The 15,712-nt window shown below is 40.2% G+C and overlaps 1 protein-coding gene across 1 annotated transcript; it reads right to left on the bottom strand.

Moving 5' to 3' along the window:
* Positions 1 to 802: 802 nt before the first annotated feature.
* On the bottom strand, positions 803 to 12,996 carry LOC142959628 (uncharacterized). Its single transcript, XM_076101000.1, has 5 exons — positions 8,150 to 12,996; positions 7,146 to 7,379; positions 5,809 to 5,965; positions 4,585 to 4,714; positions 803 to 3,708 (listed from the first exon to the last, which is right to left on the bottom strand). Exons 2-4 carry the CDS (start codon positions 7,325 to 7,327, stop codon positions 4,682 to 4,684), a joined length of 372 nt encoding a protein of 123 aa, XP_075957115.1. The 5' UTR covers positions 7,328 to 7,379; positions 8,150 to 12,996; the 3' UTR covers positions 803 to 3,708; positions 4,585 to 4,681.
* Positions 12,997 to 15,712: the final 2,716 nt, after the last annotated feature.

Below are 15,712 nucleotides of genomic sequence, written 5' to 3' on the forward strand. Positions count from 1 at the left end.
GTTTGTGTGAGTAAGTGGAGATGTAGTAAATGGGAGATCTACAAAATCTTCACTCAACATGGTGGTTTTTGATTATGTCAACAACTTGAAGAGGCAACTGATCCCCAGACAGACATCATCTGAACAATACGGTCTTGTACATTAACAGCGGCCCGTGACGCCTGCTAGTAAGTTTAACTTTCCCTTTCATGAAATAGTCACGACACGCAATCTATTTAATTCCCATACAAGGACACTAGTTGTCTGTTTCTTTCATGTAACTCGGAACGACTTCTGCCTTTCTGAACAACATTACCTTCCAAAAGGAAAGTTAGGTTTAGGTTTTGCTATAAGCTCAGTTTTTGGACCTCTTTATTTCTAAAACGCTGCTTATGGTCATGCATTAGGATTTTGGTCTTTGTGTCTCATTAGAGAGCAGCTAGATCAGCATTCTGCAGTCATATCTTCTCTTCTTCAGTGCCCCAAAATGGCTTTTTGATCAGGCTTTCGTTTAAAACAGACATTTAGGAGCTTTTATTCATATTTACACTTCAATAGAATCCTCCCCACCCCCTTTTAACTCTGCTGGCTCACCCTGCAGGGCTATGGTAGCACGATTTGCATTTAGACATGTCCCATGGCCGAGATGGAAAACTCTGTAAACACATTATTGTGAGATTTAATGTGATTACAGATTCATTATATTGCAGCGCACACTAATACACTATGGATTATTATGGTGGCGTGGATCATTATGGTGGGCTGTTACACGTTTTTTTAGTTGATATTGGAGAAGACCTGAGAAGAATCTTAAACACGTGAGTATCATCATTAACATATAGTCTTTTTTTATTTTTTTATACTTTCCTCCACACAGGCTTTACACCGCAGCATTAAAACTTAAAACGTTATTGTCATACATAGACAGTACATCGAATACTGCACTGTGTCTGTTGTTTTTATTTGGTCATATACTCTTTAGATTTCTTCAGGCATCAACTCCTTGCAACACGATGTTCTCCCAAACACAGTAACCCCGATAATAGATGAATTTAACATTCTCTGACAGCCCTAGTTGCATGCTTCGTTAACCCACACTATTATTTAGGACAGACTCATGGATTGATGTTTCAAAGAAAACCAGCCGCTCGTGATCCGATTCCTGATAGGCTACCTGAGGGGAGAAGTCTGCCTTCATTGAAGGAACCCACATCTCACAGCTCAGCAAATTGCATTAGCAGGCTCCACCACACTGTTTAAGATGACTGGCAGAAGCAAAAGGCTTTTCCATTGCCCCTCATGTCCTCTAATAACTAACAAGCTTAACTCCAATGCCTCTGATCCATATTCTGTGAGCATCGAAGGTGCTAAACATAATCAATCAAAATGAAAGAGTAAAGGGCGCTGAGGTGAATGGGTTGAACACTGACGTATATGCAAGCAATGTGTTTCGGACTAGAACATTAATTGATTCCTGTGTATCTCTCAAGAGCATTGCATGTGTTTTAATCAAATCTTTATCTAGTGCAGATATTTAACCACTCGTATTGCCGCTGAATTTTAAACATGCAAGGTACGAGCGAGAGCAGGAACTTGGTGAATCATGACAGTCGGTGTAGGTGCAGGGTGTGTAGGATTTTGCTGAAAGGAAGAGATTGTAATTTGATACATTCCTCTTTGGCGCGCTGTTTAAATCATCTAATTATGAAACATATTTAATGTAAACCTCACTAATTATACTGCAGTATGTTTTGATTCCCTTTTTGAGATGTACTTTCTGTATTTATTTTTGATTTAATGTAGATTCATTGTTTTCTATGGTGATGATGTAAAACATCTCTGAATCAATAGTCTTTCACCAGTAGTTGCTTGCACAGTGCTATAGCAGTTAAGAACATTGTTACATCGAGTCTTGTGATTAGATCTGTGACCAAGCAAACAAGATGCATCTTTTATCTACTCCCAAATGCCCTATTATATTACCTGTAGGTACCCTTTGATATAGTTGCAATGAAGTTTTTCTTTGTGTTTACAGTGTTTCTAACCAAGCAAGCCATCACACAAGCTGTCTAAAGCTTATGTGTTGCATAATATTCTAAGTAACTATTGATTTACTGTTGGGCCACTTGCTGATGTATTTTAAGATTTACTTTTATTCTTGTGGTTTAATTTACTAGATTGATGAATGTGTTGTAGCTCCCACTGGTATAACTACTGTCTTTCACTGCTAGTGATACTTTGTTTCTACATGTGCATGAAGCACAATGTAACTGATTTGATATATTTGGGTCGTGATATGCTAGAAAAGGACGAGTTTCCTAGAAACAGGGAGGAAAAACTGTCTATAGCTGAACTCACATGCACACTCAAATGCGGGGCGAGAAGCTTGCAATCATAGAGATGGAAGACACACGATAATCAGTTAGATGTGGGGATGAAGGCAAACATTTTCAGACAGTCTCCCCTGTAAGGCATTCATGTGTCTTGGGAAATCAATTGTTGGTACACCCCTTATTCAGACGTGGTAAAGACGTGGAGAGAGAGGGTTTCCTAAGCCAAATTCAATTTTACAACACCTTCAGTCTAACTCGTATTTATAAAATCCGGTTGTTTTCTGATTGGCAATCCTTATCACTGAATTTGTTGCCCGAGACTCTGTTCCCAGTTGCTACCAACTGGCTGACTGCTGCCTTCAACCTCTATTGGAAGTGCATTTAGCTCAACTGCATTGCTGTGCACCTACACACATGACGAATATTATTGTAAAATATTGTAATATGTAAATAATGTTCTTTCACTTAAAAATATGGAGTATGATTTTATAATAGAAATAGACATTTCACCCGTTATATATTATTGAATTGTAATGAATAAAGATCCAAGTCAGAGATTCAGAGCACGAATTAAAGTCCAAGTCGATAATGAGCATTAATTCCTCAGAGACAGAACACAACTTGTTTCTCAGTAGACAAATTGCTATACACTATAGTCAGTCAATTGTTCAATGGTGGATAATGATTAACCATTTTTACATTATTTGCTATATCATATTACTATATTGATGCATTTTGATTGGAGATTTGAAAAGAAAATCAACATTGCAAAGAGCTTGTGTGCGTTTTCTTGCGATAATGAAAGAGCTTGAATTTTCTCAAATCCAATGAAAGACATTTTCCCTCAACATTCGATCACAGAGGCTCAATATAACTGTCGAGCCATGAATGCATACATTATATTAAACCAGTATTAACGAGCTATCAATCTCAAACTGGAATACAAAGAGTATTGATTTGTTGCCACTGAGGGAAAATAAAGGGATCAGAGCAGCTGTTCTATTTGGAGATGGGGTTTATTTTCAGTGAATGATAATGGACTGCTCGTGGTTAAGTGTGAAATTTGACTGCAACAGCTGTGTCACCTATGAGAGGAGGTGTGAATTGGATTGCTCCTTGTCGTCTAGTCTGGCCTGTACCGGGCTGATATAACCGGCCGCCTCCGCTCTACGGTTAATATGATTGACTGCTCCACTGTCTGTCGACTAATGTAATTGTCGGTAGCTATTTTGGTGAAGACGTGATCAGTGTAATTGTCAGTGGTTCCTCCTTGGTCACGGTAGGATCAAGCCACCTCCTGGGTGCAGACGGTCACAGCATAATCGAGGTGGAGCCGCCGAGTGGAGCAGCCAGATTGCTCGGCGACGGTAGGCCAGCCATACCAGCAGCAGCGTCCCTGTGACAAGAGAGGAGCCAACCGCCAGGCTGAGAATGACCAGAACCAGGTCCCGCTCGGACGGGTCCGAAAATCAAATGGAGAAATCATCTGGCATGATGAGGGTATAGATTTGTCTATGCACTATCCTTGGGGAGAAAAACTCCCTATTTTCCATCCACCGTCACCCTGGCTCCAATGAATTACAAATGTCTTTGTTAGTGCTTCTTTCTGTTTTACAAGGACTTCCAAGATTGTAGAATCTTCCATTTCATTTTTGACATTATTACACTCAGAAAGAGTGTAACATTTGGACCCAAAAGTAAAAAAACTCAAAACTCTGCGCTCCAAACATTGTATTCTTTCTAAATAGAAATATAATTACCACCTCATGGTTGTATGCCGCCGCCAACCAGTCATGTTGCAGTTAACACAATTAGAATTTGAATTGTTGAATTATGTGTTGACCACCAAATTCTAATCAGTTCAACTTTGGGTTTAAGTGGACGTTTGGGCCAAATTTAAAGAAATTCCCTGCATGCATTCCTGAGATATGGCATTCAGGAGAATGGATGGAGGGACAACCTGATAACATAATGCCTCCAGTCACGTTTGTCACAGGCGCAGAGGAATACAAATGTGTTTAAAAGGGAGAATTCTACATGTAATGTGAGTCTTTGTGAAAAAATTAAGTATTCACTTTTTTGACTTAGCACCTGGACAGAAAAGATGTGCATATGCACAAGAGTAGCTTTCCTTACAAAATCATGGAGATCCATGTATATTTCCATACTTATATGTCTAAATGCTATGTATAAATGGCATGGTCATTGCTCATTTCCTGTCTTGCAGGTTGCAGATTGATTGTTTTTGTTTTAAGGCACAGCTAATAATTACCTATATTCTCTGGGAACGTAGAATTCTTCACTTCTTTCAACATGGGACCAAAGGATATGCGATTCCTGAGATCAGTAACAATAACCTCTGGATCCTCTCAGGGAAATGCACTCCTCTGCTGAAAGCACTGCTGTAAAAAGAGAAGAGAAATGTGTAACATGTGAGTATGAAAAATTATCGCTCACAGGTAATTCATTTATTTTGAAGAAGGATGCTGTTCCTGTTTATCATCAAAAATAATGGAAACAATGCTCAGGAATAGTAATTTAAATAGTACAGGTGCACCTCTCTGATAAACATGTCTAAAAACGTTTTCCTTTGTGGTATTTTTTATTTGGATAAAAGGGCAGGGGGAGAAACATTATTTAAAATAGACATCTGGAAATAGGATTTAAGCTTGAAAGCAACAGCCCACTCAGAGTTGGAGCAGTGCAAACAAGGTAGTTGAGATATAATCTTATGTTAAAAAAAAAATATTTCAGGAAAAATATGCAGCCTGACATCAAGTGCCAAGAAAGAAACACCATTTTGAGAAACGAGGAAAAAAGAAAGAAGAAAAGATAACTTTGCAATACTAGAAAACATGAGGATGCATTACAGAAACAATCTGCAGAGAGCTGTAGAAGAGCTCTACGAAGGCAGACATCCAAATTAATCTCCAGAGTTTAACCTCTGTTTCACCTCTGCCCTCTAATGTGTACTGGCAGGTGATTCCCTTCTTCTCATTAAATCAGAGACCTCGTTTCCAGAACAGCAGGAGACTGTCCGTCCTCTGCTGCTCTGCAAGTGTATTCTGTGACCTTATCTGACCCTCAGATTGCATAATAACATGATAGATGTTTCAGGCTGTCAGCCTCAGTGTCAGTCAGTACATCTCACTGTTGTCACATCTAAAAAGTGCTTCATAAACCTATGGCAGGATATTATAACCACACCACTCTCTTCCTTTCCACTTCTAATTCAGGGAAATTATTTATCCTCTTTCTTGCAAATATTCCTTCCTCTCTTAGTTCTTCTATAGTATTCAGCCTTGTATTCACTTCCTCTCCCTTTGCTCACTTACCTTGCTCTACCTTCCTGCTCGTCTCCACAGCTATTTACATCCTCGTCTGTCTCCCTGTTTTCTCAGTGTCGCACCCCGTGTCACTAAATTCAAATCGCTCTGAGCCGCTCATTCTCTCATCCTCTTGCATTCATTCCACCGTGCACCCACTGCAGACTTACCCTTTCACAGTCAGAGCGGTTCCTCAAGCAGACACTGAGATCACAGCGTAGGTACACTACTGAGTAATTAATCATTTGGAAGAGACTGATGGTGAAGCTGGCACTGGTTGACAGGGCACTGGGCAGCAGTATGATCCCCGCTGGCTCTGCCGCTAACCTGAGGCACCAACACATACACACAGCATAACCTTAGCATCGTGAAATTTCTTAGCAAAATAGAAAAAATGTGAATATCCTGAAGGGAAAACGTCTCCATACAGCTGCCACAAGCCATTATATTTGTATTGATCAATAACCATGAAAATAGAAGAAAAAAAAACATCTTGCCAGCTTTTTATTGAATTGAGATGAAAGCTTTTGAGAAAAGAAATCATATTAGGTAAAGTTCAGCTTTCACGTAATGTTGCTGTCAGATTAGTATCATTACTCATGCTGCATAATGTGAATATGTTATGTATTTATATTCAGCATTATTATCTATAATGTATTCACCAGTATGCTGATGGTTAGTTTACTTGCAGGATTTCAGGATGGCGTTGAATGTTTGAAGTTTTTCTCATCCTTCCACCAAAGATTTGTCCCAGGTGTTGACATTTTCTAACAAGTGTTCTGTTCAGATATACGCAGTGAAATTCAAACAGCCAGCCTATTCAGTTTTTAACATATTTTACATGCATTTGCTGCCTCTCTAAGTGTGCAGGAGCACACTGAACTTCTATCTACATGAGTGATGCTGGCTCAGGGAGATAACGCCATCAACCTATAGCAGTCCTCTGTTTACTAAGCAGAGAATATTCAGCTCTCAAAAGTGAACTTGCAAGTCCCCGGTTTGAATTATAATGACACGTATTCTCTATTAAACACGTTTGTAATAAATGGCAGTCTTGCCAGGTTCAGTTAAGACTATTACAGAGGATGAAAAGTCGCATTGTTCATGGATGCATCTCTATTATATGTTTCTAAAATTATTTTGAAAACCAACAATTTCTACAACATAAGGCAGCATATGAAATAAAATAAAAAGCCAAGGATGAAAGACTGGGTGCTTACTTTTCTCTTTGTGAAATGCAGCCCAGATGGCTGCTCATACATCAGGAACTGTACTGTAAATTCCCCACTGTGACCATCCTGTATTTGCTGTGTCTGCTTGTCTATATTTAGTTTTTATACTACAATTTTTTGAGCCACTTTTCCTTGTATTATTTTCCCTGAATTGAGTCTTTTTACCTTGAAATGAAAACACAGCAAACCCTTCCTATATCTTAACAGTGAAACAACAAAATACATTCCCAGTCACTGTCTTTTTTTTTTACTATTTTCAAAACTTCCCTGTGTACCTGAAGAAAAGGCAGCAGGTGGAGTAAGTATGGTCGGGCTGGATGGTTGGCGACAGGCAACAGGAGGTGACCTCAAGGTTTATCCAACTGTTGTTTGTTTTCAGGTTGATAACCACTGTGAGGTTTGCCACGGCAGGCACAGCATCACCAGGCTCCACACCTCTCCCCAGGTTCAGACTCATCTCTGCTGTGTAGTTCCCAGTGCCACACAGGTCATCTGAAACTTCTGTTACCCTGGCAACAGATTCATATCATTGCAATTTGCAAAAGGAAACAATGGTGTGTACTGTTTGTCCATTCACCTAACAAAGATCTTAACGAAAGAACAGCACATTACTAATCACTTACGTGATTAGAGACCTGAAACTTGCATGAGCTACGTAAATCCATCACACTGAATGGTTTCAATGCTGTGTCATTTGTCAAAGTTCAGCAGGTATTATTTTAAGAAACTCAAACCTTTTTCAATAATGTACCCCTTTTGAAATATTTGTTTCAAGTACCCCCTAACCTAAAAAAAAATGCATTTTTTGCGGCAGTTGACAGTTTATGGAAGTTAATGATTGCGTTGAAAAAGGGATGTAACACTAAAATAAACCTTTGATTTTTATTGGATTGATGGTATAATTATTTTAGGAACCATGCAGGAATGATATTTAACATTTTACATTAACATTATCTCACGTACTTCGGACCTGCAGTACTGTAAAGTACCCCAAGGGGTGCTAGTACCCAAAATTGAGATACACTGCCATAACTCACGACGGCAATGCTATTACTTCCAAATATTGGATTTAGGAGTGGCCTAAATGAATCATCAGAAAGCGTTTTGAGAACCGTGCCTGCTAAAAACTCCATTACCATGTGACAATATTAATTTAGGGAACATATAAAGCATTTCGCTGTGATGGATTATCTACTTAATAACTCATGCAAAATCACCTGTATAGTTCTTTAATTTGTTAACCCATGATTAACAGATAATAGCAGAACAATAAGATTACCCAGAGAGGTTCAGACGAGGTGAGGTCCTTCTCTTCGAGGCCTGACAGCTCTGACTCAGACTCTGGCTCTGGCAGTAATAGCCTGCTCCCAGACTCTTGTACTACAGTCCCTCCTTTAGCCACAGCCTGCGCTGACCCGGTGGCATTTCGTGCCTCAAATATCTCAGCTTTGGCTGCTCTTCGATTTAATTGTGTTTTTATCTTTTTTTCAGTGAGCAGTGTCCGCTCAGTAGTCTTTACAGTGGTCTGCGCAGTAGTTGCTTCAGGTTCAGATAAAGTGACCTCTGTTGCAACAGCCTCCTGAGCATTAGAGGTCTGTCTGTGAGAGTGCCTTTGTGTTGTTTTCTCTGAGCCAGCTCAAATTCCCCACTTCTCTCCAAATGATCAGTTTCAACAAGTACATCTCCATGTTCTTGTTGAAGTTTCATCTGTCATGCTCTTGGCATTATTTGTTGTACTGTCATCGACAGTGGCTTGGTCATGATCAGAGCCTTTTCCAGGACAGGTACAGGACGGTCAGTGCAACAGTTGCCATTTTCTGGTTGTGTGTCAGGAGTGTGCATTTCATCAAAACGATGTCCTCCTGTGTTTTATACATTTTCTCTCGAGCAGTATGATCAATCTCATCTGCTCCAATTGTTGTTTCATTTGTCTCGTCTGACTTAACGCAGCCAATTGTCCTACAGCTGGTTTTATTACTAATTTCTGTAGGCAAGAGCCCCGTAGCTCCAAGTATCACTTGACTTATTGAGGTCTCGTATTGGTCTGCTCTGTCCAGTGTATTAACTGTAGGAGTTATCTCATGTAGAGGATGTTTGGCTTCTAAAGCATTACCTTTTGTCTGTGTTGTTTCGATGTCTTTAGATGAATATTCAACTCTTTTAACCATAGTAGATGTTGTGTCATGCGCCTCTCCAGCTCTGCGGGCAGCTTTTAACAAACCTGCTTGGAGACTCTGTCCCAGGTCATTGATAGGATGTGTTACCGTGATCATACCAAGTGGGGCATGCTGGTTTTGTTCGATCCCCTGTACAAAAATGTCATGCTCAGACTGCTCCACACTCTGTGTTTCTGCTGTGTTTCTTCTCTTCACAGCAGGGGGGAGTTTGCCAGTAGTGGCAGTTGCGAGAGGCTCTCTCAGTGGCAAAGGCTCAATATGACTGTTGGACTGTACCATACTCTCTGCTTGTGCAGCCTCCGATGACTTTTCAATAACAACTTGCGCGATCTTAGCAGTAGTCAGCGCCAATTGAGCTTTCGTAGAGACACTAACACCGTCGGCACTAGCAGATGGTGCCAGAGACACAAAATCATTGGTTTTAGTGGTTGTCGGAAATTCAGAAGGAACATTCATTATCCGTTCAGCAATCTGCTGTGTTGATATATTGGGGACCTTAAGGTCACTTCCAAAATGAATGTGTGGAACAGGGGGAGCACCACGCATTGAGGACAGATCATGTTGCTTTTTAGTTGTCGCTGTATGATGCTTCATATCAGAAATAGCGTTGTTAGTCACATCATTAGCCTGCATTTGTGGTATTCCGTGCAGATTCTCTGACCCAACGAGTGCAGGGGTGCTAGTTCGATCATTTGTGTCAAACACAGGCACAGCACAATTGTTTGTAGGAGGCACAAAATCCTCATTTAATTCCTGCTCAATCGTATGGGTGGTCTGAATTGCAGATGTGATGGGCTGAGCGCTTGTTTCATTAGCAGCTCCTAACTGTGAGAGATGATTGTTCTCGTGGGTTATCTTCACTGTGTTGTTTGCATCATCAGCGCCTTCTACATTGAACAGGTCATTGTGGTTCTCCTCATTAGTGTTTTCTACTGCCAGTTTCTCAGTCTGTAATAAAGACAAAGAGTTGAATTATTGTTAGTAGTATGGTGATTACTCCTGCCAATGTTCTGTAAAAGAGGAACTGTTCCTTTCATTTTTGCTCCCTTGCTTTGTGACTACATATGAATGTTTTACTCCCGAGGTCACCATCTTTTGCATTCTGTCCTCAGTTTGATTTGTCTCCTCAGCAGTACCTAACAAGGACTCAGCATGGCCATTTACACTATTTGCATTTTTAGCGTTGGCGTTGGCCCTCAATATTTATTTTTCTGAGGCAGATCTTGTTAGTCCTGTCATGCCATAGGGGCCAGGTAAACTATCATCTCCAAACAGCATGCTATTTGGCAGCGGTGACATGCTGCTGAGAGGAAATTGATCGTTCTTTGCTTTAGGCCTCATCGATGTCATTAGGCTCTGCACAGATCTCTGCTTGTTATCATCAACAGGGGCATGCAAAGCGTCTGAATGGTCTGTGTGCTCTGACAGTTTAAATGAGCATGGCTGGCCTGAAGTCATGTCAAAGGAGGAGGAGGCGGGCTGACTTGTCTGAGGGGCAGATTGCCTTTGGTGAGACTGGCCTATGGAGGTGTGGGCCACAGATGACATGGCCGCGGCCGTGGGTGGCCTGGTAGACGAGTCATAATCCATCTGCTGGGTCGGAGCAGGATTCACTGAAGTAGATGTATTTACTTTTTCAATCACGTGACAAGCTATCGGGTCCTTGGCACTGGAATCAAATATAGATGCTGGTTTAATGTGTTCTGCTTGCCCTCTCTCGTTCGTAGTCTGTAAAAGTGAATTTGTCTTCGAAACCAACATGCTAAATTTATGCCAATGATCAGAGATGCTGTAAATAATTGAATCACTGAGAGTATTTACTGCAAAGTGGGGCTGTGCTCTCAGGAACTGCGCTTTGATTGCCAATGGTGGATTAGTGAGTGACAGCCTATTACATATACGTTTTAGTACAGGGTGAGCTGATTTAGTTGCACAGCTGTGCGGGAAAAGTGTTGGCTTCCATGTATCTCTAAATTTTGAAGTGCTAACTCCAAATGCTTGAGAGAGTTTTGGGGCCATTTTTGGTATGGCAGTCATAGGAAACATGGCCTCGATGACTTTGCTCTGAGTGCTTTCTTTAGTAAGTGAAGACGTAGCTCTGTCCTTTGTAAGCATTGCCTTGTGGAAGGACGGATAAGGTTTATTCTGTGTGTATGGCTCTTTGGGAAAAGATCTCATTCTTAATAGTTTCTGACTCTGGGATCTCAGAGTTGATTGTTGTGGTGATTGCTTGTAGTTGATTGCTTGTAGTTGATTGCTTGTCACTTCATAGGAAAATGGCTTATTTTGCATTTCCACAATTTGTGCAATATTTTTCCCCAGATGAATGCCCTTGTTCTCAGGGGCTCCAACCTGTTTAAGCAGACAGTGGCAAGAAGACACGTCTGTAGTAGTGTGTCCTTTGTCTCTGTTAACTTCATTAGAATTTGTAGTAGGTCCAAGGGGAACATTTGTCATGTCCTCTCTACCAATTTCTCTGTTACGTTTCATGTCTTCCTTGCTGGCTGCTTCCTCTCTTCCAGCCTCTGCTGCTTCCTTTGTCAAAGACACTCTCTGCTTTTCAGCATCTCCAACATCCCTGCTCTCCTCTTCTTTCTGCAACTTTAGTATCTCTTTTTTTTTGTTTCTTTCATTTCTTTGCGCTGCCTGTCGTCTGTCTTGATGTCCTCATCTTCTGCAACGACCTGTTCATTTTTATTTCCTGGCTTCAGATTGTGGACTTTCAGTGAATCCCTGATTGAATCCCTGTTATATTCTACAAAAGATTGCAATGTTGTTGCCACATGGTTATCATTGCCAACATCAAACACCCTCTTCTGAGTGATTTTTGATTGACTTCCTAAAAGTCTGCTCTTTGTAAGTCTCTCTGAGAACGAATTGCTTGATAGTGTTGTTCGAGTCGGCGTGGACATGTAATCATCAAAGTCATGTCTTGATTTGGAAAGAAACAACTTCACAGGCACAGCTACTTTTCTTGTTGTTAAGGTTTATATAGGTTTAATAAGGAGTTTGTGGTTCTTTCATGACTTGTTCCTTCGCTGGCCCTGACGGTTCAACAAAATACTGTTTAACAATGCTGTTTACACTGTTAAATGTATGATAACCCTGCTTGTCCATCAGACGGCTCCTTGTGGTTACAGATGTAAAGTTGATGCCAGAATTCTTCAGTAACAAAGTCAATATGGGTTCTTTGGTCATAGAGCTTGGTTTAGCTGCTGTTTGGCTCCTCAACACAGAGATCAAAGAATCAACTCTTGCTGTCAGAGAGTAAGAATCAGGATCTTTGACAACAGAAGTGTTTGGCCTACTAAGGCTGAAGGAAGCTATTGCGCTATGAGCATCAATCAACCCCATACTTGCAGTTAGAGGTGATGCAGCGTTGCGATCACTACTTTCTGGAAGAACACTTTTCTGAATGTTGTGGGGAGCTTCAATGATGTCAGACGAATTGCTTACTGACTCACTTCTGACGTCCAAAGGTTGGTTTTGGACAAATACATTTTTGAAGTTTGCTGAGAGACTGTGGGATGCATTTTTGTTATGCTTTCCGAAATATATAAGTTTCGACTGTAGGTCCCCGGTGCTCATCTCTTTTCTAATCGTCTCTTGTTTCCTCACAGTATAGAGTGCCTTTGATGAGCGATAAAGCTCTCTGGTTGCTGAAATCGGTCTCCCGGTGAGTAAAGTTCCACTGGAATAGGTGTGCCCCGGTTGGTTCTTTGTGTCTTTTTGTGTTGCTGATGACATCTCAGCAAGATGCTGTGTGTGAAATGCAACCGTTCCTGTATCTGAGAGAAAAAATTTGATTTGAGAGTTATTCAAAATGCTTTGACTATGATTCACAGTTTTATTACGGGATAAAGTACCAAATGTCAGGTTGTTAACCAGTTGTTCCCTCACTCCAGAACCAGAATGTTTGGTAATGTTTGGCTGACTGATGTCTTTGTTCAGCTTTTCTTCTTGTTCTCCCACTGACTGTCGATGTAAACCGGGTAATGAAGTTGTAAATCGACTGAAATCTAAAGCAAGCCTCTCTACACTAAGCGAGTCTGAGGAGCCAACAGGTGACAGTGCAGGCAGAGCCACAGATTTCTTCGTGGACAGCGCTCTTCGATCTTTTTGACAGGTCAAACACAAGTTTGTCAGGGTGTTTCCACTCACTGAGTCTTCTGCTGTATCGCTTTGGAATATGGATTGCACTGTACCGAACGGATACTCATTTCCTCCCAGGTTTGAAATCCCCTTATCATCCTTCCCTTGACATCGTTTGTTATCATTGTCATTACGCAGCACAGCCAGGTTATCAATTACATGAGAATGAGATGCAGATAGGATCGGAACTCTCGGTGTTAGCTCTGTCAGCAGATGTGAGAGTAATAGAGTCAGTGTTTCTCTGATTCCTGTTATCAAGCAGAGTGTGAAGCCAAAGAGAGGCTTTCACTGCCTCTGCAAACGAATAAGCCTCTGGCTCAGAGTTGCCATTCATCATTGATTCAAATGCAGCTTGTGTGGACGAGAAAACGACCTTGTCATAATTAGAAATCACAGGGATTTCTGATTCAGTGTGAATCCTCATAGCTGATGAATTATCTCTTGTTGATTTGAGAAAGTTTTGCCCATTGCTGGAAACAAAACCGCTCGTTGAGGCAATTTTAGCCGATGCTTTTGGGATTTGTGTTCTCTCATACAATGGTATTGGTTTGGTGTCAAACAAGACCACCTCTGGAAACGTGGCAGTCACTGACACTGCAGTGTGCTGTTGTGTATTCTAGGTATTGCTTCTGTGCCATGACCAATTGTGTTTTCCTTTTTCAAAAGCAGATCTTTTGTGACACTTGTGGCTTTTGTTTGTTCAGTGTGGTAACCTTTTTCCGCCCGGACTACAAAGAAAAAAACCAACATGTCACTCAAATTTCCTCCTCAAAAGCTGTCCTTCTTAAAAGTATCATTCATATCATTCATTAGTATTGTACGTATATCCATGCTGTACAATATTTCTAGAGTTTACACACATTAGTGGATGTTAAAATGTAACATAATTTAAACATTAACATTTACTCACATTATACAAACATTACATCAGATACATTGATATTTAACACATTTAAGAGTCAGGTCATTGCACAAACTACTAACTCAATTTTAAGCAATCGGATGTGTTTCTAAGACTGTTTTGATGATTGAAGGGAGCAGTCTTGCCTTCACTTGATTTGTGCTCCCTCAGTGACTGTGAACACTTGGAAAGAGTGTTAGCTGAAGAATTAGGATGCTCTCTAATTAGACAGTATTTTTAGATGTCTGCATCTACATCAAGCATTAAAGCTACAGTACAAACACGGTAGTCCGCTGGTAGACAGAAGGAGTAACAATAAGATGAAAAATAGTTAGCAGTTCTGATTATTGTGTATCTGTAAAACTTTGAATATCATGCATCCCCAGAATAAACTATGTAAATTATAGCAGGGATTTTGCAAATGTTGCTGTAATGTCCTCGACAGATTGAATGCGAGCAAAACTGATGGTTTACATTCATACCTCCACAGGGTACTTTTAATCATTTGAACCCTGTTGTGTCTGATGCAAAGTCGATGGAATGATGTTGACACCCCTTAGTGTGTGACTGATGGCTAAGATATAAAATGTTTGAGTTGAGATGTTTTTACTGTTTATTGTAGCACTAACGTCAGCCAGTTTTCTAATTAAATGACTTTGAGTACGTCTCATCGTGTCTGTTATCAATTTAGATGATGAAAACACAAGATACTAGAAAACATAGAAGAAATGATTGAAGAGAGTGTGGGAGGCAACCAATTATATAAACACTGTTGTATGCACAGAGTTTTTCTCTACAGGATATACTGATATGACAAAGTAGTAGTAGTAGTAGTAGTAGTAGTATAGTTCAAGTTTTAAGGTTAATTTTTTGCTGTATATTCGTATTTTTATGCAAAAGAAAATAAGAAAATCCCAAAAAATCCTCAGCATTTTGTGTCACTGTTAATAGATAAACTACCAAACTAAGTTAATACTGTACTGCAACTAAAAAAAATAAACACAAACAATGAGCACATATCTGTAAGAAGGACAAATCCTAGTGTGAAACAACAAAAGCTCCTCATTGCTGTTCAGTCTTGTTTACAATCACTCAAGTCCCAGTGAATGAGTGTTTACTGTTTAATCCATCCGAGCAGAAGGTATCAGTTGTTTGCAGACATGCTCAGATGGCGTCACCCTTTACAGGGAGCTTTTGTCCTCTGCAGTTCATTTAGACATGGATTCGATTTCTCACTGCAGATACTACGTAGTCATGGATACAAAATATCTGGAGCACAGTAACAATTTACCTCTCAATTTGATATATAAATTTATGGTATAATTATGATATTGAGAAACTGCATCAAAACTGGTACAGATTGTTGCTAACCTTATGGACATACAAATTAGGGCACACCTTCGCATCTGCTCTTCAAATCAGTGATTCAAGAAGTTATTTGTAGGGACGTGAAACCCTTTATGACAAACATCTTAAAGTGAGTTGCTGCAAAATACTCTTTTATTTAAACCTGTATGCTTCAGCTCATTGTCAACATGTATCAATTGTAGTTCAGCCTGTTAGCATGGGAACATTAGATGATTTGCACCAAAGTACAGCTGAGGCTCATATG

Source organism: Anarhichas minor, unplaced genomic scaffold (genome assembly GCF_050575085.1).
Source record: "Anarhichas minor isolate MPS153535 unplaced genomic scaffold, ASM5057508v1 ptg000026l, whole genome shotgun sequence".
NCBI lineage: Eukaryota > Metazoa > Chordata > Actinopteri > Perciformes > Anarhichadidae > Anarhichas > Anarhichas minor.

What these genes read in the sequence shown, in the direction of transcription:
- LOC142959628 (XM_076101000.1), bottom strand. Translation starts at nt 7,327, where the DNA reads ATGAGTCTGAACCTGGGGAGAGGTGTGGAGCCTGGTGATGCTGTGCCT. An exon ending in ACCTGCTGCCTTTTCTTCAG is followed by an intron (nt 5,966 to 7,145) that starts GTACACAGGGAA and finishes TTGGTGCCTCAG; the next exon opens with GTTAGCGGCAGAGCCAGCGG. An exon ending in ACCGCTCTGACTGTGAAAGG is followed by an intron (nt 4,715 to 5,808) that starts GTAAGTCTGCAG and finishes CTCTTTTTACAG; the next exon opens with CAGTGCTTTCAGCAGAGGAG.